Source organism: Phocoena sinus, chromosome 1, assembly GCF_008692025.1.
Source record: "Phocoena sinus isolate mPhoSin1 chromosome 1, mPhoSin1.pri, whole genome shotgun sequence".
Lineage (NCBI taxonomy): Eukaryota > Metazoa > Chordata > Mammalia > Artiodactyla > Phocoenidae > Phocoena > Phocoena sinus.
The window spans coordinates 97,451,326-97,475,758 of NC_045763.1; the positions used below are offsets into that span (position 1 = coordinate 97,451,326).

At 41.4% G+C, this 24,433-nt stretch overlaps 1 protein-coding gene across 4 annotated transcripts in view; it reads right to left on the reverse strand.

Moving 5' to 3' along the window:
• SORT1 (sortilin 1) overlaps positions 1-20,439 on the reverse strand; it is a 74,582-nt gene extending 54,143 nt beyond the window's left edge. For 3 of the 4 annotated variants that reach the window (XM_032629889.1, XM_032629900.1, XM_032629879.1), the window contains exon 1: positions 20,073-20,438. In XM_032629889.1, the coding sequence (XP_032485780.1) occupies positions 20,073-20,378 (306 nt within the window). In that variant the 5' untranslated portion in view covers positions 20,379-20,438. Of the gene's footprint in view, positions 1-20,072 lie in introns of all 4 variants that reach the window. The other variant, XM_032629909.1, reaches the window with a different exon arrangement.
• Positions 20,440-24,433: the final 3,994 nt, after the last annotated feature.

The following is a 24,433-nucleotide window of genomic DNA, read 5'->3' on the forward strand; positions in this document are numbered from 1 at the left end:
CAAAACCAGACAAAGATGTCACAAAGAAAGAAAACTACAGGCCAACATCACTGATGAACACAGATGCAAAAATCCTCAACAAAATACTAGCAAACAGAATCCAACAGCACATTAAAAGGATCATACACCATGATCAAGTGGGGTTTATCCCAGGAATACAATGATTCTTCAATATAAGCAAATCAATCAATTTGATACATCATATTAACAAATTAAAGGAGAAAAACCAAATGATCATCTCAATAGATGCAGAGAAAGCTTTTGACAAAATTCAACACCCATTTATGACAAAAACCCTCCAGAAAGTAGGCATAGAGGGAACTTTCTTCAACATAATAAAGACCATATATGACAAATCCAGAGCCAACATCGTCCTCAATGGTGAAAAACTGAAACCATTTCCACTAAGATCAGGAACAAGACAAGGTTGCCCACTCTCACCACTATTATTCAACATAGCTTTGGAAGTCCTAGCCACAGCAATCGGAGGAGAAAAAGAAATAAAAGGAATTCAAATCGGAAAAGAAGAAGTAAAGCTGTCACTGTTTGCAGATGACATGATACTATACATAGAGAATCCTAAAGATGCTACTAGAAAAATACTAGAGCTAATCAATGAATTTGGTAAACTAGCAGGATACAAAATTAATGCACAGAAATCTCTTGTATTCCTATACACTAATGATGCAAAATATGAAAGTGAAATTAAGAAAACACTCCCATTTACCATTGGAACAAAAAGAATAAAATATCTAGGAATAAACCTACCAAAGGAGACAAAAGACATGTATGTAGAAAATTATAAGACACTGATGAAAGAAATTAAAGATGATACAAATAGATGGAGAGATATACTATGTTCTTGGATTGGAAGAATCAACATTGTGAAAATGACTCTACTACCCAAAGCAATCTACAGATTCAATGCAATCCCTATCAAACTACCACTGGCATTTTTCACAGAACTAGAACAAAAAATTGCACAATTTGTATGGAAACACAAAAGACCCCGAATAGCCAAAGCACTCTTGAGAAAGAAAAACGGAGCTGGAGGAATCAGGCTCCCTTACTTCAGACTACACTACAATGCTACTATAATCAAGACAGTATCATACTGGCAAAAAAACCCAGAAATATAGATCAATGGAACAGGATAGAAAGCCTGGAGATAAACCCACGCACATATGGTCACCTTATCTTTGATAAAGGAGGCAAAAATATACAGTGGAGAAAAGACAGCCTCTTCAATAAGTGGTGCTGGAAAAACTGGACAGCTACATGTAAAAGAATGAAATTAGAACATTCCCTAACACCAAACACAAAAATAAACTCAAAATGGATTAAAGACCTAAATGTAAGTCCAGACACCATCAAACTCTTAGAGGAAAACATAGGCAGAACACTCTATGACATAAATCACAGCAAGATCCTTTTTGACCCACCTCCTAGAGAAATGGAAATAAAAACAAAAATAAACAAATGGGGCCTAATGAAACTTAAAGCTTTTGTACAGCAAAGGAAACCATAAACAAGACCAAAAGACAACCCTCAGAATAGGAGAAAATATTTGCAAATGAAGCAACTGACAAAGGATTAATCTCCAAAACATACAAGCAACTCATGCAGCTCAATATCAAAAGAACAAACAACCCAACCCCAAAATGGGCAGAAGACCTAAATAGACATTCTCCCAAGAAGATATAAAGATTGCCAAGAAACACATGAATGACTGCTCAACATCATTAATCATTAGAGAAATGCAAATCAAAACTACAATGAGATATCATCTCACACCGGTCAGAATGGCCATCATCAAAAACTCTAGAAACAATAAATGCTGGAGAGGGTGTGGAGAAAAGGGAACACTCTTGCACCGCTGGTGGGCATGTGAATTGGTACAGCCACTATGGAGAACAGTATGGAAGTTCCTTAAAAAACTACAAATAGAACTACCATATGACCCAGCAATCCCACTACTGGGCATATACCCTGAGAAAACCATAATTCAAAAAGAGTCATGTACCAAAATGTTCATTGCAGCTCTATTTACAATTGCCAGGACATGGAAGCAACCTAAGTGTCCATCGACAGATGAATGGATAAAGAAGATGTGGCACATATATACAATGGAATATCACTCAGCCATAAAAAGGAACGAAACTGAATTATTTGTAGTGAGGTCGATGGACCTAGGGACTGTCATTCAGAGTGAAGGAAGTCAGAAAGAGAAAAACAAATACCGTATGTTAACATATATATGGAATCTAAAAAACAAAAAAAAAGGTCAGAAGAACCTAGGGGCAAGACAGGAATAAAGATGCAGACCTACTAGAGAATGGACTTGAGGATATGGGGAGAGGGAAGGGTAAGTTGGGACAAAGTGAGAGAGTGGCATGGACATACATACACTACCAAACGTAAAATAGATACCTAGTGGGAAGCAGCCACATAGCACAAGGAGATCAGTTCAGTGCTTTGTGACCACCTAGAGGGGTGGCACAGGGAGGGTGGGAGGGAGGGAGATGCAAGAGGGAAGAGATATAAGGACTGTATATGTATAACTGATTCACTTTGTTATAAAGCAGAAACTGACACACCATTGTAAAGCAATTATACTCTAATAAAGATGTTAAAAAATGATTGTAGTTGACAATTGCATAACTCTCTGAATGTATGAAAAATCAATAAATTTTACACATTAAAAAAAATGCAGGTTTTAAAGAAGAAAGGTTCTGTTCTCAACTTATCCATCGCTCCTCTGCATTATATGGTGGGTTTTTCTTTTCTTTTTAAAATTTTATTGAAGTATAGTTGATTTACAATGTGTTTAATTTCTGCTGTACAGCAAAGTGACTCAGTTATACATACTGGGTTGGTCAAAAAGTTAGTTTGGGTTTTTCCTTAACATCTTATGGAAAAAACCCAAATGAACTTTTTGGCCAACCCAATATACCTATTCTTTTCCATTATGGTTTATCACAGGATGTTGAATATAATTCCCTGTACTATACAGTAGAACCCTGTTGTTTATCCATTCTATATACAATAGTTTGCATCTGCTAATCCCAAAATCCCAATCCTTCCCTCACACACGTACACCCCACCACCGGGAACCACAAGCCTGTTCTCTGTATCTGTGAGTCTGTTTTTGTTTTGTACTTATGTTCATTTGTGTCCTATTTTAGATTCCACATATAAGTAATATCATATGGTATTTGTCTTTCTCTTTCTGACTTACTTCTCTCAGTATGATAATCTCTAGGTCCATCCATGTCATTGCAAATGGCATTACAGTATTTCATTATTTTTTATGGCTGAGTAATATTCCATTGTGTACATACATCTTTATCTATTCACTGTCGATGGACATTTAGGCTGTTTCTATGTCTTGGCTATTGTAAATAGCACCGCCATGAACATAAGGAGTGCATGTATCTTTCAGAATTATAGTTTTGTCTGTGTATGTCCAGGAGTGGGATTGCTGGACCATATGGCAAAGTCTATTTTTAGTTTTCTGAGGAATCTCCATACTGTTTTCCATAGTGGCTGCACCAATTTACATTTCCACATTGTGGGTGTTTCTTTTTGATAGCCACAAGAGAGGGACTACACCAATGCAAAAGATCTGAAAGACAGCTGAAATCCCATTTTTCCATGTAAAACCAACCACTCTAGTTCCTAATTATCAGAGCTTGAATAACCTCTTCTTAGGTATTATTCTCACAGCACTTATTGATGTTGCTTGTACTATAACTATTTACATATTTGGCTACCTCTCAAATCATGTTAGGAATTCTTAGATGGCAAACAGTATGATCTGGTATTTCCTGTCAGGCCTAGCACAAGGTCTTACAGATAGTAAGTTCTCCACGAACATCTCCGTAAAAGTGTATTCCCAAACCCCTGCTACCAAAATTGATCTGTGTGTAATCTCCCCTCTACCGTGATTACCACCATTTCAGTAAATACTAGCTAAGTAGGTTTCTTCCTATGCCCTTACTGCCAGCCACAACATTGTTAAACACTAGTACGTGTTCTTGGGTATTCACACATACAATAGTGACCTTACTCCTCTCCTTCACTGTAGTTACCATCAATTCCATATAGTCAAAAATTGATAAACACATCAAAGTGTTTAGAGGCAACGGCCAGGAGTAGACTATACAGAAGAGAAATTCAAATATTTGAGTATGAAGAAATAAAAGTCTGTCCACTAAGATTTAAGCAGGGCTGACAGAAGGGGGAGCGGTTGGGAGCAATAGCAAGGTGTGGTAGAGGGAGTTGTGCAGGCAGAACAAACACGAAGACATAGGCAAGTATTTTGAAAAAGTTCAAAGGGTAACACAAATAAAATATATTAATTTCACCAATTAGTAAAGTGCTACGTATACGGTAGATGCTATTAAGTACTTGTTAAATAAGAATTTCAAGATCAGGATAAACACAGTTACAGTGGGAATAAAAGGAAAATAAAAATAGAGAAAAGGAAATGTGTGTGAAAAGAAAAAGTACTTCTTGAAATACCCAAAGAAAGCTGAGACGAGGCCACAGGATCAACTCACTCAAACAAGGAAGGTTTCCCAGGGCAGCCTGGTTCTTACTTTCTTTTACCCCACAAGAGTCAGATCTATTCTTGGGAGAAACTAAACCCAAAAGATTCCACGGTATGTTGTGTTCATTCTGGATTGAAAATATATGGTGCTTCTCTGCTGCCTTTCTGAGCATCACAATGTACACATTCCTGGTCCTAAGCAAAAGCAAATGATACTCCTTGGCTATGGGATAAATGGAAGGGGGGTTATGTTCTACCTATGTAATGGTCAATTGGCTAGTTGGCTGCCTCCATATTCTTTTTTTTTTTTTTTTTTTTTTTTTTTTTGCGGTAGGCGGGCCTCTCACTGCTGTGGCCTCTCGCGCTGCGGAGCACAGGCTCCGGACGCGCAGGCTCAGCGGCCGTGGCTCACGGGCCCAGCCGCTCCGCGGCATGTGGGATCCTCCCGGACCGGGGCACGAACCCGCGTCCCCTGCATCGACAGGCGGACTCTCAACCACTGCGCCACCAGGGAAGCCCCATATTCTTTTCTAGGATTTCATTTGTTTTGGTCCTTTGTAAGTAAAACTTGGAACTCTTTCTGCCTATCATACTATTATTAGATAAAGAATCCAAAACCACATTTTCCTGCATTAACCTATTTTATTCTCCCCATTATCACTTTGGTCCTTCTATTTAAGGGAGCCTTTTCTTTTCCAGAATGGCATAAAGTTTTTTGAACAGTTGTACTGTGTGATACAAATAAAAACAAATTGTAAAAAGAAAAAAAAAAAATGAGGAAGGTTTCCAACGGTACATACAGCTGAACATAATCAACTAATAAGTTATGGTTCAACTGCTCTAATCAAGGCAAAGTTAGATGAATAAAAGAAATAAGAGCAGAGGACAAAACTCTGGATAGAAAGAACTGAAAGGCAGAATAAGCCCTTTAGGAAGAGAAAACCCCAAACCTCCAACACAATATTTCCAATGAATATCCTACAATATTAAAATACTAAACATACAAATAAAACATTTAGGAGTTGAGGAGTCCAGCCAATAGAAGGTAAAGTGTCTACTTCAAGCATTGTTACAAAAAAGATGTTAAGTATTAGCTGTATACATGACAAATGAAATGGAGAAGGTGGCAGAGAGCTGAAGCCTGTTTTATTTCTGGTAAACAATAGTTGTGCTCCTCCAATGTAGTATGCTTAAGAGGTAGATTATTTAGCACAAAGAGAACACGATCTGGCCACTACATATTGCTAAGCAGTCAGTCAAATGCAGGATCTAGAAGCAGGTCAAAATTAAGGGAAACCACGTAAATATACTGTTTGTGTGATTAGCAATCCAAAACCAGCATCTAGAGGGGCCACAGAGTAAATACAGTAATTCAGATTACATAATTATACCCTATTGTAGAAAGCTCAGAAACCAAGAACTTTAAGATTAGCTATGTCAAATGTCAGCGTGATTCTATCAGGAACAGATGAGCATGAAACTTGCCCCATCTAGTGAGAGGTTTATTAATCCCCTAGCACAGTCACTGGCACAGGAATAGATAAGATAGATCAATGGAACAAAACAAAGTCCAAGACTGGACAAAGTTTCTTTTAGTGTATGATAAAGCAAGCATTTCAAATCAGTGGTAAAAGAGTTTTGGAAAAACCAGCTATTTGGGAAAAATAAAAAGCTGGATTCCTAACTCCCTTCTTACCCCCCCACCCCGACTCCACATTAAATTCCACATATGACAAAGATTTAAATACAGAAAGTTAAACCATAAAAATCCTAGAAGTATGAGTGAATATTTTTATAATCTTAGAAATGAGAAGACCATTACAAAAAATGATACAAAACCCAGAACCCTTAATATAGCAATTACTTTGACTATTAAAAAAAAAATTAATGGCAAAATACTGAACATAAAGTTAAAAAAAACTGGAAAAAATTATTTGCAACACAATAAAGGGTTAATACAGAGTTTTCAAATCAATAAGAAAAAGACAAAGATCTCAAAAGAAAATAGGCAGGGACTTCCCTGGTGGCGCAGTGGTTAAGAATCCGCCTGCCAATGCAGGGGACATGGCTCCGAGCCCTGGTCCGGGAAGATCCCACATTCCGCAGAGCAACTAAGCCCGTGCGCCACAACTACTGAGCCTGCGCTCTAGAGCCCGCGAGCCACAACTACTGAGCCTTGTACTGCAACTACTGAAGCCAGCACCTACAGCCCATGCTCGCAACATGAGAAGCCACCGCAATGAGAAGCCTGCGCGCTGCAACGAAGTGTAGCTCCCGTGTGCAGCAACTAAGACCCAATGCAGCCAAAAATAAATAAAATTTAAAAGAAAAGAAAATAGGCAAAGGACACAAACAAGTAATTCACAAAAGGACACAGAAATGACCAATAATGTTTGAAAAGCTATTCAATCTCACTAGTAATCAAAAGAAAATCAAAGAAAAATAATGTGGTAACATTTTCCACCTGTTGGAAGCGCTTGACAAAATGTATCCAGTGAGGGGTGGAGACCAGAGCACCTGTGTGCACTGTGGGTGGGAATATATAAACTGCTGTAACTTTTCTGGAGAGCTATTTGGTGATGTGAATCAGAACTGAAAATGTCCACACCACATGACCCAAGCAATCCCACTCAGGAATTTATTATCAGGGGATAATTACACATCTTTACAAAATACGTTATACACCTGAAGGTTTACTGCATCCTGCAGGCCATCTACTGTGTTAAACAGCTTGCACACATTATCATTTAATCCACATAACAACCCCATATTACTATACCTGTATATTCTAGACAAGAACTGAAGCTTTGTTAAATGCGTTATGTTATGCAATGAAACAATATACCAGGTGCTAATAAAAATGTTTCAGGTATTTACTGACATTGAAAGATATTCATAACATGTTGAGTAAAAAGCAGGTTTACAGAATAGCATGTAAAATCGTGTGTGTGCGCGTTTATGGTTAAAAACATTCTTCCAAATATTAACAGCAACCATCTCTAAGTGGCAGAATTTATGGTGGTGCTTCTTCTTTATAGTTTTTCCATGGTGACTGAATTACTCCCCACCCCATCATCTGTTGAATAGTGATTTCTAGTGTCCCAGGTGGCACTGATAGCCATATACTGACCTCTGGTAGGGGAGCTCTGGGCAGCAGGGAGTCACTGACTGGGATTTATAACCAAATTGGTTTTCAGGGACCCATTACGTTAGAAAGTAGGTGACAGCTTGTACTACCTTCTCTGAAATACAACCATCTTGACAGAGGATAATGCAAGACTCATCCACACATTTAATGCCCACCATTTAAAGCCTGAGGTCCACACATTTTAGAGACCATGAATTAACAAAAATGTCCATTTCTGTGGTCATTTGGCTAATCCCTAGTTCCATCTGGAAAAGCGAAAGGCCATAAAACACAACATTCTTTACGGAAATAACTCTGTCTTCACATCTAATCAAACAAGAAGTCTAATTAAATTACTGTTACTATAGCTGGGAGAACTTAAAGTTGGTCCCGAGAGTCACCGTAGCTTGGAAAAAACTTCTGGTAATGAGAAACCTCTGCCTATCTTTAGTTACACACCTGATCAAAAGTAAAACACTGAAAGAATTAACACCAGCACAACTGAGCCTGGATCAGTTTCACATGGCGCGCCCCAGTTTAAAAGCCACTTGCAGATGACCCGACAGTCTGGCCATCAGGAGCAACCTCTCTGGCAAGTAAACAGAGAGTGAATTCAATGATGCCATCCTTCACACATGTTCCTTCTTTCAACAAATACATCTGCTTGCCTACCATGTGCCGGACCCTCTTTGGGGCACTGCAGACACAGCAGTGATAACACATACTCTGTGCTCAGGGAGCTTATACTCTATGAACACACTTCTTAACAGAAGTCTAAGAATGAAGACTAAACATGCTAGATATTCAACCTACAGAAGACAACCTGTCATTGTGAAAAATAAAACTGCAAAAGGGTGTTAAAGCCTGGTCTAGTAACTAACTGGTTGGGAAAGTGGGCACAAATCATTTTCTCTCTTGGGAATCTACTTCCTCAGGAGTAAAACTGAATTATGCTCCTTCACTCACTGGAATAATAAGAATCAAATGAAATAACAAGGCACTGGTGATCCCATAAAGGCTGGGAATTTAAGATTTAGGCTTTCAAACCCCAAACAGGGAACACAGGGATAGACAGGACACAGTGATGGTGTAAGAGAGGTTTGGGACAAGACCTGGGCAAAGCTCTTGCGGGCAGGAATAAAATCTTAACAGAATACAGTTCCGTTAAATAAGGCACTGCTAGGACCATAAAACACGAGCCAAAAATAAGATCACAAATGTTCCAGTCCTCCCAGAGACTATCCTTAGAAATAAAAAGGCTAAACATAAAACAGTATACAAGTCTGCAAACCTATTCAATTATTCAGAGTTTTCTGTGAGGCAGGATGGTACAGAGGAGAGCACTGGGCTAATACCTGGTCAATGTGAATTTCATTTCCGGCTCTGCCAACAGCTCTGTGAACTTGGGCAGTAAAACCTAACTTCACCACCAAGGCGAGGAAGCTGGAATGACAACATTTCCAGTACCTATAAGCTTTAAAATTCTATGGCTCATCAATAATTTCACACCTCAGTTTGCTTTTCCACTGCTCTGCCTTCATTTGGGAAAAAAACAAAAAAAAAATCAGCCCCTTGCTCTACAATACTCTAGTGTCAACAGGAAAGGGCAACAGCAACTCCATTATCTAGAAACCTCAACAACCTGCACATTCACTGAAAGGAAGCAAGGGAGAGAGACCTCTGATGACAGTGTCCATGCAATAAAACCCTATGCACCTGACCACTAAGAGAAACCTGCAGACTGTCGCTCTAAATCAATCTGCTAAACCTGTTAGATTGCCTAAAATTAGAAATCTTTTTCTCAGTTTATAGAAGCATCTTACAGAAGTAAAATTTCTTAGCTTACAGAAGTTAAATTTGGGCAACACTGTATCTAGAGACAGGGACAGCAGCAAGAAGGAACAGGATATTGCAAGGGGACTATCATTTCTGCAGGAAAAAAGAGTAAACTTCAACAGGCAGACAATGGCACTAAGCTCATAAATCTGGGCCATTCAAAATGGGAGAAAATAGCCCCACAAATCTCAACAGACCTTGAGGGCATTAATGCCATACCACTTTAAAATAATGTGAGTCGTGGTACAGCATAATTTAATCTCCTTAATGATCCAAGGTCATACTGTTGACAAAGAAGGCAGAGACGTATGTATTTTAGAAAGATGTCCATTAAAAATAACAAAAACACAAACTTTGGCATTCAAAAGGGTAGGCTTAAATGCCTCCCTAGGCTTAGTTTTCAAAAAACTCATCTTCATGGGATTATTCATTTCTAATCATGCCTAATAAATGAGTTAAATTTCAAACTGTTAGCATTTAATTTTTACATTTCAAAAAGAAAGTGATGAAAGGATATGCACCAGTGGCCAGCTGACTGGACCATAAAAGCTCACCGGTCCTCACTGGGTGTGGGGACCAGCCCGGCCTCCCTCTGCTACACTGGCCTTCTTCCAGACCTCTGGGTGCACCATGCTCCTTCTAGCCCCAGGCCTGTGAACATGCTTTTCTCTCTGTCTGGGACACTCCTACAGGAAAAATTCTATTCATCTTCCAGTACCAGTTTAAGTACTTTCTCAGCAAGCGCTTCCTAGTGCCCCAGGCTAAAAGGACCTCTGTCAATTATTCTCCTGTAGTTGCTTTTTTCCTTCTTGGTACTTATTGTATTTGTAATTACATATGTGTTTAATGTCCATTTTCTCTACTGGTCCATAAAGGCGGGATCTTGCATGTTGTTTTCCAAATCAGTTTCCAGTACCCAGTACAAGGCCCAACACACAGTAGGTGCTCAATAAAAAGTTGTTGAATAATAATAATATTGACCTTTACTGAGCACTCATGATATATAAAGCACCATTGCTACTTTACAGATGAAGAAAGAGGGTCAGAGAGGTTAAATAATTCTCCCAAAGTTACACAGCTGGTAAGTGGCAGAGCAAGGATTCAAGCTCCTGTCTGTCTGACTCCAGACTATACATTTAATGACTACACTTTCTCCAGCACTATGTGAGGCAAAAGGGTGAAGTTAAGGGGTCATGCTTGTACTACCTTTAAGGTGTTTATAATCTGGACAATACCAATTGAATAAATGAAAGTGAATACAAAATAGAATACTATAGTAAAGTGCTGGATTACATGGCATTGTTAAATGTTGTAGGTGAGAACAGAAAAAAAACAAGCAGAGCTAGAAAGGCATTCAGACAGGAGGAATGCCATGAAAACAAAAATGGAGAAGCAACAGAGCACATGGCAAGCTAAAGGGACTGGTGATAAGGTAACTTCAACTAGAGCAGAGCTAACGTAGGCCAGGAAATGGTGAGATGCTACCTTAAAGGTATACGCGCATTATGAAAAAGAATCCATTAACATTCTGGTCTGCCCTGCTCTCAAGCTAAGTTCTTGAGGAGTACCTATCACATCTCACTAATATTTCTTAAAACGTTACAGAGGTCAATAGAGTACAAAGCTAATAGTGATTGCTCAGTTAATGAATCAGGGTGAAACAGGCAAAGTGCTATTTTAGAGCTGTCAACTTAAAACCGCATATTTAAAGCTTAATGAATGAGAAGAGAAATAGTTATTGAATTATAAGTAGCCTTATTTTTTTTAATTGTAAGTTCTTTAACACTATAAGTAAATAACTATATATACTTGAAACTATTATAACCAGATGACCAGGTATCTGATGATGGTGGGGTTATTTTCTCCTCCATCTCCCATGGCTTCAAGAAAGATACTTTGAATAGATGGTCTCTCCCTCACCATACCCAATTTTTTTTTAACTCCAAGTCCAAGCACATAACTAGTACATAATTCTTAATACATATTTGGTTCCTGTGAGTACCCATACTAATTCTCCTGGAATATTTCAGCTATGGAAAAAAAATTTAAGTGCATACACAAATATCTGAGCATCTAACTGGTAATGCATTAGAAGCTTTGTGTAGATAATCATTATAAAAAACATCCAATAAAGGATGAATACACACCAAATTCTACACTGTCTCATTTAATCTTCACAAAGACCCTAAGGGGTACGTATTAGTATATCCATTTTATAGATGAAAAAACTAAGGTTCACTAAGGGTCATCTGTCCCTGGTTACCACTGAAGTTTGAATCCAGGTCTAACCTGTGATCACATTCCTTCCTAACCACGGCCTCAAAGAACTCCAATTAATACCACTTGTTAGTATCACTCATATTAACCAGTTAAAATTTTGATGTAATCATGAAGGTTAAAAAAAAAAAAAAGGAACACATATGCTTCTTACATTTCTGCCAATCTTGACTCACTCTCATTCTTGCCACCTCCGCCCAAGCCTGTCACCCAACCCTGCCAAGTGATAAAACCGAATACATTTATGCCTCATCTGTCTCCTTTTATGCACATGTTCCTCTGGAGTTGGTATTTATCAGGCTCATTTGGCTGACAATTGGACTCTATGGACACAGTAATATATCAACAGGCTTATTAAGAAATGACATGGGGCTTCCTTGGTGGCACAGTGGTTAAGAATCCGCCTGCCAATGCAGGGGACACGGGTTCGAGCCCTGGTCGGGGAAGATCCCACATGCCGCAGAGCGACTAAGCCATGCGCCACAACTACTGAGCCTGTGCTCTAAAGCCTGCGAGCCACAACTACTGAGCCCATGTGCCACAACTACTGAAGCCCGCACACCTAGAGCCCGTGCTCTGCAACAAGAGAAGCCACTGCAATGAGAAGCCCGCACACCACAGCGAAGAGTAGGCTCCGCTTGCCGCAACTAGAGAAAGCCCACGCACAGCAACGAAGTCCCAGTGCAGCCAAAAATAAATAAAATAAATTTAAAAAAATATAGAAATGACATAAATCCTACATATGTGGTAGGATTCAAGGTTTTCAAAACATTCTCTCTTTGAAGCCTTATGATAATACTTCATTTTACATGATGGGGAGCTGAGGCTTAGAAAGGCTAATTGAGCTCTGTTGAGGGAACTATGACCTCAAGGAGCAGAGAGGAATTCACAACTACATGACTTACAACTGGGGTCTATAACCCTGCTTTATTCCTAAAGCAAATGCATTGACTTAAAATATCTCTATGAAACACTTCCAAATGCAGCACCATGTTGGGACGTAAGTGTTCTACGCCCAGCTCTTGGCCTGTAAGCAAGTCATTTAGCCTTCTTGGTAAGAGATCTGACCAGTTAATCAGCTTAACAATCTATGATTCAAACTGTTAAGCACATTATCAGCAAGAGTTCAATCTTACCCTTGTTCACAAATGTTCAGAAAAATCTGTTCACGGGCTTCACTGTCTTATAGCTCCTGGGTTCCTCATGTCTGGGCTCACAACCTCCTTCAATAAGGTCCAGGAGTCCTGGATTGTTTCTTGGAACCTTGAGCACTTCAAGTATAAAAGATGGTCGGCCCTGCCCTCTATTCTGCTCTCCTGTTGGACAGAGCACAGTAACAGTCAACGTCCAAAAGGATAACTCTTCTTGGCTCCCCATTTCCACCTCTGGTTTATCCAGCTCTAGCCTCATGTCAACCACTACCTGTTAAAACACCTTCTCCAGTAAGTCCTAATGGCAGACTCCCTCCCCATACCTCCCCTCTTTTCCCATCCCCCATAAAGAGCTATCTTTTTTTTTTTTTTGCAGTACACGGGCCTCTCACTGCTGTGGCCTCTCCCGTTGCGGAGCACAGGCTCCGGACACGCAGGCTCAGTGGCCATGGCCCACGGGCCCAGCCGCTCCACGGCATGTGGGATCCTCCTGGACCGGGGCATGAACCCATGTCCCCTGCATCGGCAGGAAGAGCTATCTTTTTTTACTTCTCTATATGTTTTCCTGGAAACCTTAGTTTTTCATACTTCTCATCAACTACTTCTCCCCAACAGAAAGTCCCCACTGATCATCCCCTGAGCATGTCTTGGACTTCCCTACCTCCATGCCTTTACAGGTCTCCCTAAGAATTCCCTCCACACTTTGATTCTCTCTTCATCCATGAGGCCTTCCCAGACCACTGCACTGCAGTGGTCATGCCTTCTTCAAAAACTCTTCCAAACTCTCAGCAAGCCATCTCTGAACAGCTAAATACTTAAGATGACATCAATGCGAATGTTTTGGGTTTTTTTTTGCGGTACGCGGGCCTCTCACTGTTGTGGCCTCTCCCGTTGCAGAGCACAGGCTCTGGACGTGCAGGCTCAGCGGCCATGGCTCACGGGCCCAGCCGCTCCATGGCATGTGGGATCTTCCCGGACCAGGGCACGAACCCGTGTCCCCTGCATCGGCAGGCGGACTCTCAACCACTGCGCCACCAGGGAAGCCCAACGCGGATGTTTTTAATGTTTAACTTTTCTTACGTACAGGCCAGAACTCCAGAAGTGTTTGAGTGAAAGATATCTGCACAATACATTTAACAAAACATTCTGATAAAACTTCTCACTTGACCCTCCAAATAATCCTAAAACTGATTCTCCAGTTTTAAAAAAAATAATAAATAAAGGTCAGAGAAGTTAAGTGATTGTCTATGATCATACCATACAACTATGAAACAGCAGAGCCAGGATTCAAATCTGAGTATTAAGAAGTCTTTTTTGAACTTTTCATATAGCATATTTATGATGTGAAACTCTTTGACAAAGAGCAGGTACCAGATAAACATTTGATCTGAACTATCCTGTCTGGGAAGTACTAATGTCAGTTAAAAATTTCCTTCCCAGTTCAATTTCTCTTGGTACTTCAGGGTGATCTTACTGTTGAATCAGATTTGCAAACAGGCTCAACTACAATATTAGAACTTAGTTTTTTAGAACATACAGGAAAAAAAAAAAGAGCAAAACTCTTAACAAAAGCAAACATAAGAGAGATACTACTCATAAGCCCTAGAAGGAAAAAACCATACATTTTCTTCTAATGAAAATAAATCAAGCCAATTAATCACACGTAAGTTTCTAACTCGCACAGGGCTGAGTATTTAATGGGAAGCTGACCATCTATTTTCAAGCACACAGGCAGCCAAGACAAAAAGAAAAAATAAAAGCCCCAGTTTTGGCAGAGTGCTGTAGGGAAGGAAAAGAAAAAACAAATTTACTGCTAGATATCTATTTGGTTTGCTTTTGGAATATCCAAGCTAGTAGCTTTGATTTGCATTAGATTTTTTTCAGCCAACAAGGAACAATAAAGTATTTCCCAAAAATAAAAAGTCAAATGTCTTCCACAATTATATGAAAAAAGAAATACTCCTGTTATCTTTAAGAACACTCATATTTCACTGAAGCAAGCTCTGGAGGTGGTAACAAATTACCCCCAGATGTGAAATCCAGGCTATGTTCAAGTTCAACTGGGAAATGGAACAGCCACAATTTGCTTCTAAACTTGGAAACAACCAGTAAACATTTGTGATCACAACCTTTGGCCTCCTCTTCTTCCATATTAATCACAGAGTTCTTTAGACATTTTAAATCTAGTCCAAAACTTCTCATGCTGTAGATGAGGAGTTGAGGGCCAGATACTGAAATGCAAACCAGAAAATAAATTACATTCACAGAAAACTTTCTCAGGAAAACACCACAGGCTCTGAATGGAAGATTTTGTTTTTGTTGTGGTTTCCTGAGACTGGGGTTGAGGACAGAGAAGGAAAAAATAGCCCCAATCTTAAAAAACAAAACAAACAAAACAAAACAAAAAAACACATGTCCAGCATTCACCTAACAACCTCTAAAGGTATGAAGCATCTATCATGAAGATTCATTCAACTCAGATAGCTCAAAGCCACATATTACTAACCCAACTTTGACTGCAGTCACTATTACAGTGTCAGGAAAAAAAACTCTGCCTAGAACAGACTGAAATTGACCAGTTTGTTCCTCAAGCCCCATTACTCCTCAAAACCACCTACTTACAGATCAGTGAGGCCACGTAGACAGTGGGAAGAACAAGTTTTCACCAAGCATTTAAATAGAAGAGTACAAGATGCAACAGAAACACTGGTTAGAAAAAAATAAAAAGGTAACTGAGGGCTTCCCTGGTGGCGCAGTGGTTGAGAGTCCGCCTGCTGATGCAGGGGACATGGGTTCGTGCCCCGGTCCGGGAAGATCCCACATGCCGCGGAGCGGCTGGGCCCGTGAGCCATGGCCGCTGAGCCTGCGCGTCCGGAGCCTGTGCCCAGCAACGGGAGAGGCCACAACAGTGAGAGGCCCGCATACCGCAAAAAAAAAAGGTAACTGCAGCCGCTCTGCGGCATGTGGGATCTTCCCGGACCGGGGCACGAACCCGTGTCCCCTGCATCAACCACTGCACCACCAGGGAAGCCCGAAAAGCAGCATTTTTAATTAATGTCAAATTTGATATCTGGTCTACCTTAACATTAGCTTCTAATCATATAAAACATCTGCACTTCGTTTCGTTTCTCCAGTCTCAAAGCACAGCTCACTTTCTGTAAAGACAGCTTGAGGGGTAGGAAGGAAGAAGAGGAAATGTGACTCTCCTGATCTGACCATTGCCCTCAAGCACTGCCCTTTCTGTGAGGATCACATGAGTAACAAGCCAACTAGGACAAAGTTGGGGGGCATGGTTTCTGCAGTCACCCACTGAGAACCCAACGTTTATTGGCAAGAGTTGATTTGAAATTGGCAGAGTGCAAAAGAAGCTAATAGCCTATGTGAACCTAACACAAAATATCAGATCAAAACAGCAGGATAAGGAGCCTATTATTATTATCGTTAGAGAAAGAAAATAGTCATTAGAAATTGACCAGGAGACTCATCATAGTGATTTTTAATTTTCTAATTAAAAATCACTATGCGCAGAACCAAAAACTTGAGTCAGCAGAGAACTTACCTAATTGTTTCCCTGCATTCCCTTTGAGCCACTTGTCCTACCTGGCTAGCTCTCTACCCTCACCTCAACCAAACCTCAGATGACAACTAACCTTTCCCCAGATAAATATACTTCATCAACTTTGCTGATACTTCTAACTGAAATCCCCAATACAGAATTCATTTTAACATCCCGTAGGGGTTAAAAGTCTGATGAATACACTGTATGGGCGCAGAGTCCTCATGAGGATTTTGCTCATTCTACTCAACCAGGACCAGGAAGGAGATCCTACAGAATTCCTATTCCTTGACCCCAGCACGAATGGATGAAACAGGACTCAAGAAAGATTAACTAGAGGGTGACGGTGGGAGTGGCGGGGAAGGCAGTATGAAGAGAGGGTGGGTACTGGGATAAATGAGGCAGTTAGAAAGTTCCGGGGCAGTTAAATGCACTGACCTTCAGATTTCCGGGTGTGACAAAGATCCACAACAGGCTAAGAGCGGCAGCTCCCTGAAGCCTCCAACAGGCACATTCAGTCCTGTCAGCCTGGACTCAGCCCTGCCAGCACCAGCAAACAAATACACGCATTCTTCTCAGAGCTGACACCCCATACAACACAACCTCACTACAGGGCCTGTTTATATAAGAAACCAGATGCTTTGATGTTGGGGTAGAAGTTGGGAAGTTATGTGTAAAGAAGTAGTTAATGACAGGAACAGAAGGAGGACAGAGAATGAACAACATTCCTGGCTTTACTAATCATAAGTTTTAAAAGTTTTAAGGAAATTGTCAAATAGCCTGAACTCAGGAATGAGAAGTAAGGAAGTTATGTCAGCCACCACCATAACTCTGACCAAGGCATTTCATCTGTTTCTTTAAGACAGAGCTTCATGCCTAACCTCAAAGGGGTGCTTATAGGAGGAATGTTTGGAAGCAATCCAACTTAGCAACCAATGTTAATAAAATCTAGGCTTGCTCAACTTCTCTCATGCACAAAGGTTATACATGTCATGAACATTCCAAGCACTTAAAGGAAAGAATCAGTTAACAGTGTGGCATGAAAAGAGTTTGGGGTTAAAGGCAAAAGGAAGGTTATTCATTAGTCTAAGAAAAAATCATTTATAAATACGCACACACACGTATTTGCTGGATTTCATGAGTGAAGAGACTGAGTTATATAGGTCATTAGGGCACAGGTCTCCTAAAACCAGAAGACTATAAAAGCACTATCATGCTTTAGTTCTACTTTGCTCTCTTAAGAAGATTAGTTAAACACCAACATATTCTCACAAAGCCAAATAAGCCATAGAAACAGGTCTAGGAGATTTGCTAAAACTTTCTGAGGCTTTTCGTTCTCCAGTCTGAATTATCTCTTCTTTGTATCTTGGCACCCCCAGTATCTAGCACATCTTGGACTTTTGGAGGACATTCATGTACACTGACTACATAAAGCAATGTGGCTTGACATGAACAGCAAGTTATAACAAATAAGAGAACAACGAACTTTTCATTTTTCTTGGGAATTGAATCCTGTCATCTTACGAAAAACTACTCTAAATGGCACTTTCCCAGCTGTACAAAAGTATACAATATTTTTAATAAAAAGTTGTTCTGTTATGCCTATACTTTTATTTCACACTGTTTATAAAGGCTCCCCCAACACCAGATCTCTTCAGCAGAGGTCAGGATGATTATGACTTCTAAAACTATAGAATTGAAAAGCGGAACAGACCACTAGATAACAGGTCTTGGTTAAGGGGGTGCACCACTAAGAACTGCTTTATTCAACCATTTCTAAGATGAAGATTATTAACAGTGGTTCCACTTTTACCACATACACATGCTACAAAAAGGATGGGATCTCTGAAGAAACCATGGATGATTAAGAAATGCAAAAACAGTTCGTTTAAATGAGCTCAATGAAAGAAGACAAAAAAATAAGTTTAAAAAGTCACTGGAAACAATAACTAAATAAAATGAAAGAAAAAGAGGGAAGATTTTTTAATTAACATGTGGACTTCAAAGAATGAGGTTTCAGATCTGCTCTTGAGTAGATCTGGCCTAAGAACCCCCTGAGCCAGTTTTTCAACCTCTTGCTTTAGAAATCAATATATTGCAAATGACATAAATTCAAACCAACCAGGGAAGATTCTGACTAAAGGAATAAATCCAGTAGCCCCAGGTCCTAAAGGTAGGTCAATCAGCAAGAGAAGAATCCAAATATGGAGTAAGAATGCTGTGTCTGGCTGGCTCAAGGAAGGAAGTGCTCCTGTTATAAATTAGGCACTGGTGTTGTAAAGCCTTTCTCAACTCTCCACCGTGAGATGGAAGTCTACACATTTTTTCCCCCTCATGAAACGGGAAGACTTCCCAGTTCTCATTCTGCCCTATCTGCACCCAACCCATCCCACACGTCAGCACTAGCTTGGCCACCTTTATGCAGCTGCTGCTTGGACTGCGTTTAGCAAGAGCTCTCCCTGACTGCTTATGCTTTGACTGCAATTGCCCTGGGTCCCCAGATCAGAGAATTCTGCACAGGTAACAAGTAGAGTCCAGGCAGAGGGAGAAAGATCAAGGGGAGACTGAGATTCGGCTGATAACAGAATGTGGTTCAACGAGGACAAGTGCAGTTAGCCACTCACCTCTGTCCCCATGTGCAACTCTCTTTGGATGAGGAAGAGAGATAAGAGAGAAAATGCATTAAATTGAAAATACGTTATGCAACAATTAAACCGGCAGTTCTAGAAAAAAACACGAGGAAGATGCCCGAGCTGATCTAGAGCAAGTAGCCAGGACATTGCCAACAACTCGCTTTGTCAACACGGTAGTGTGCAGAGGTTGGGTTGCTTGTCCCCAGAAACAGAACTGCCACAATTTTTAAAGTGTCCGACTAGGACCTAGCTCAAAGCAGAGTATCTGCAATGTGTTTCTTAACCATTGCAAACCTTGTTACAACAGGATCTAGACATCCTGGTCAGAGTCCAATGCCATGATAGAAGGTCAAGTTGAAGGCGTAAGAGAGATCACATATACGCTGTCACCCCATTGCCAAGCTTGTTCCTTTAACTATTAAAACACACACAGGAACCTAATCATTGCTTTGGGATTTCTGAACACCCACCTACCCACCCTGAAAGTACTGACCCCGCGAGGACACACGTTTGTTTCTGTTTAGCCCCAACTTCTCCAACCACTCCTCCAGCTTCCTGTTGGGGTATAGCGTTGCTGGATCCGAATTATTTATACAGACGGAAAACAACAACGCTCGAGAGATTCTGACAACTTAAAAAAAAAAAAAAGAATGCCGTGAAAGTCTAAGCCGGCTTCCCCTGTGACGAAACACAGCTGCCCGGGCTGCGGCGTCCGGGGACCGCTCTCCGGGCCCGACTCGGCCCGCCCGCCCGCCGTAGTTTCGGGGCCGCGGCCCAGGTGGCGCGGGCGCCGCGCGGCGGGCGAGCGGCCGGGGTCTCCTCCGCTGGGACGCGAGGCGCGCGGACAGAGAAAGAAGAGCCGGGTGCGCGGGCCGGCCGCCAGGGGCCCGCGGGTGGCACCTCGTAGTCCGGGCGGTGCCCGGGCCCGGCGCCCGCTCACCTGGTGCGTGTTGTTGGCCAGCCTGCCGACGAAGTCCCGGACCCCGCCGCAGTCCTCATCCTCGTCGAGCGCGCTGCGGCGCCAACGGCCGCCGCGGGGAGCCGAGCCCCCAGGCGCGGCCGCGCGCAGCCCCCAGCTCACCCCGACGGGGCCGGACCAGCGCGACAGCGGCGCAGCGGGCGGTGGCGGCGCGTCCAGCCGGTCCTGGCCGAGGGTCGCCGGCGGCAGCAGCTGGAGGAGGAGAAAGAGGCTGAGACTGTGGGGCCAGCGCGAGAGGTCGCCAGCAGCTCCCCGGAGCCGCTCCATCGCCGCCGAATGCCTACGCTGCCGACACCTGCCGCCCGGCGCGCCCGCCCACCCCCGCCGGCGCCGCGCCACACCCCCGAGCCCGAGCCTGGCGTTCCTTGGATATGCGCAGCCGGGCCTCTCCGCCCCCATAGGCTGGCCGCCTGTCCTTCTTCCCCGGCCCACTGCTCATTGGCTCGCGTCGCCTCCGGCTTCGGGGGTCCTGGATTAGGATGCCAAGTTGCGGGACTGATTGGCTGGAACGTGGCAGAGACGGCTGAGGTCATCCCCCTCTCGCCGGCGTATCCAAGGCCGGGCTTCTAGAGTTAGCGTAGGAGCTTCCCTCCTTCACAAGAACGCCCCCGCTTCGTGGCGACCCGACCCCTCGTTGCTCCCTCTGGCACCCTCAAGTTGGGGCTGGGTTGGTCCCCTCTTCTCCCCCAGAGACACCCCTAAAATTCCTTGGGTTGTGGCAGCGCCTGGAAAATCTCCTCGGGGAAACCCTGAGTTTGCTCAGCTGGAAAACGGGGCTCCGTCATGAACCGGTGCTTCTGGTTTTTAACCCCCGCACGCTGCAGCGCCCATTGTCTGCTGAAGCAGCCGCCTTGCTGACACAAGGTGAAGGAGAGCTGTGTGGGCTAAGTCTCATGGAGGGAGACATCAGAACATCCGTGACTCACGCAAGCCTGGAGAAAGTCTCTCCTCTCTCACCTTCCTCTTATGCAGGGGGTTAAGCCAAAGAAGGAGTTGCTTATTGATTTTCCTGGAGTTAGAAAGTAGCTTAGGCATTAGGGGGCAGGTAAAAGGGGGCAAGAGAATTGCCCCCTTTTATAAAATTGGCTCAGTGCCGACTTTAGACATGGTCATTGCATAGATGCATATTTATCAGGGTGCCTTAACCCTGCAGTGAGCGCACTGCACAAGTTTGGTTTTCGATATATAATATCCCCTAAATTAACATCCCGCCTCCAATAAATAAAACCCCTACGCTGTTCCCTTTATCGCAGAAACTACACTCATAACTTTATTCTGGAACATGCAGTGCAGGTAAAACCAGTTCTGGATGTTCTCTTTATTGACTCCATCTCTTCAGAATGCCAGTTGTTCAGAAGAAAAGGGAACAAATAGAAAGACACAAAGTATACATGTTACACCCAAATAAATAAAGCAACTAAAAATTACTTTAAAAAAAATTACTTTTAACTATTAACTGCAGGTAAACCCGAATGAGAATATATTTATTGTAGAGGAAAATGAATGGTGCAGTGCACCGAACCCAAGGTTTACATTAAAATCCTCTAGTCACATTAATTTGCAAACGAAAATTTACAAATTTACATTTTGCCAGAACAACCATAGTAAAACATGACAAGTGAAAAATATTTTTGAATGGCATCTGAGCAGGATGGTAAAATCACTAAAATAGTATTCCAAGTTCTCAGCTACTGAACTGACGACATAAAGCTCCATGAAAACTGGTGAACAATTTGTTCCTTTCCATTAACTACAATGTGTCAGATAATTTTTGTGAGAGATTATTTTTTAATCTGTGCCAACTGTGGAGTAGATCACAAGACAGTCAGTTCCAGTAGCATGTGATTAGCCGGGGAGAGAAAAGGGGCTACACAGGAATATTTCTTTGTTTGGGTGACACAAAGATGAATGGTCTATTGTCTTACTGTGGGAAAAGAAAAAAGCCAACTCAACAGTGCCATCTCCTGGAGAAATTACTAAATACGCTTTTAAACTCAAATTGTTGGAATTACCTGTACCTTCATTTTTTAATATATTGCTTTTAGTTATTATTGTATGTTTACAGAATATGTTTCCTTCTTCAAACTGTATCAGCTTCTGGGGACATGGTACCTTGCATATGGAACTGAGAAAATGTTTGAGTGAATGACTTTAGTATTTCACTTTTGTCAATGACACTGGCACCAAATACAGAAGTTGCACTGTCAGGTATCCTTTGTGAAATACCACACCTAAGATCTTACCTTACTTGCAGAACTAAAATTTGTAAATTTATCTTATTACTAAAAACCATACATTTCTCCAAGATAAATTCTGTGGCAGAAAGATGAATTGAAAGCTGTTACGTATCACAAAACCATTGCTTTTGCTAATTAAGATTATTTCTGATTCTATGTAAATGGACATAAAAAGAAACTTCGTAGGAAAATTTAAAACTCTACAGAAAACCAAAGTCCATCTCTTTCAAGAATTCTATAGTTGGAATTATAGAAGGTATGAAATTTTTTGTTTCACCAGTACAGTGTAAGCTGAAGCTAAGAGCTACTTTATCCCTTGGTATATGTTTTTTCCCTACATAATACACATGATTCAGAGACACAACTTCACCTTGCCCTAAAGCAGCATGTTTAGTCCATTTCTGCATTAATCTACATTGAGTTAAATGGGGAATTTATTGCCTAGTTCTCCCCACTAGAAGCTTCATGGGAGCACAGACCATGCCTAGACCACAGCTCTATCCCCAATGCCTAATACATTACTTGGCATATAGTACATAGGTACTCAAATTTGTTAAATCTGAACAAATATTAGTTGAGATAGGATTTTTCAATGGCATTTTCTATTAGGATTTGATAAGAGGTGAACACGAGGGAAACTAATCTCATGATCACGTTATATTTAATAACAGGGTTAAAATCACTAGGACAGTCTCAAGAACATTGGTGACAATATAACTTTAGTTCCCTACCTTATGTGCGTGTCTAGAGCAAAATTCTGTTTTCCCAAATGTTTCCCATCATTGCAGTTTCCAAATGTATATAAGCACATGTTTTTTGCTGGAAATTTGGTATAAATTTAATATGAATTCAGCCTATTCAAATAATCAGAATTTGAAATCATAGAGTACAACTTCCTACAAATGTTAATGAAGACAATACACAATCAATTCTGCCTTATTCACACGTGGATTAGCCATGTTGTCGATAGTACATTTCAAATCTCAATGAGATTTCCCTACTACTCAGTAGGTATCTAGGCTTCTCATGCCTGGCATTGTAAAACCAAGAGTTGATGATTTAAAACCTGAGTTCAAGTCTCAACAGCTTAATTTTCTGAGTCCATGGTCACACAGCCTTGCATTCTTCATCTGTTAAGTATAAGTAACAATATCTACTTCATGTGGCCATTCCTTTTAATAGATATTTATTGGAGTATAATTGCTTCACAATACTGTTAGTTGCTGTTGCACAACAAATCAGCCATATGCATACACGTCCCCACATCCCCTCCCTCTTGAGCCGCCCTCCCACCCTCCCTACCCCACCCCTCTAGGTCATCACAAAGCACTGAGCTGATCTCCCTGTGCTATGCTGCTGCTTCCCACCAGCCAACTATTTTACATTCGGTAGTGTATATATATCGATGCTACTCACTTTGCCCCAGCTTCGCCATCCCAACCCACGTCACCAAGTCCATTCTCTATGCCTACCTCTTTACTCCTGCCCTGCAACTAGGTGCATCAGTACCATTTTTTCTTAGATTCCATATATATGCGTTAGCATACAGTATTTGTTTTTCTCTTTCTGACTTACTTCACTCTGTATGACAGACTCTAGGTCCATCCACCTCACTACAAATAACTCAATTTTGTTTCTTTTTATGGCTGAGTAATATTCCATTGCATATATGTGCCACATCTTTTTTATCCATTTATCTGTTGATGGACACTTAGGTTGCTTCCATGTCCTGGCTATTGTAAATAGTGCTGCAATGAATATTGTGGTACATGTCTCTTTCTGAATTATGCTTTTCTCAGGGTATATGCCCAGTAGTGGGATTGCTGGGTCATATGGCCATTTTTGAGGCTCCAATAGATTGATTCTTTAAATCATCTCAACCAGTCATATGCTGGCAGCTCTAACGGGGGAAGTTCATAGTATATTCCAAACTCTAATGTAAACTACTTCTGAATTACCCAGTTCTCTCTTACTGATTTGTAATTGATTGCCAGTGAGGCCAAGATCATGAATTTGATTCTTTTATAGTCCTTGACTTCATAAAAAAAAGAAAATCTCATTCCAAATTGTCTCTTAAGGCACAAG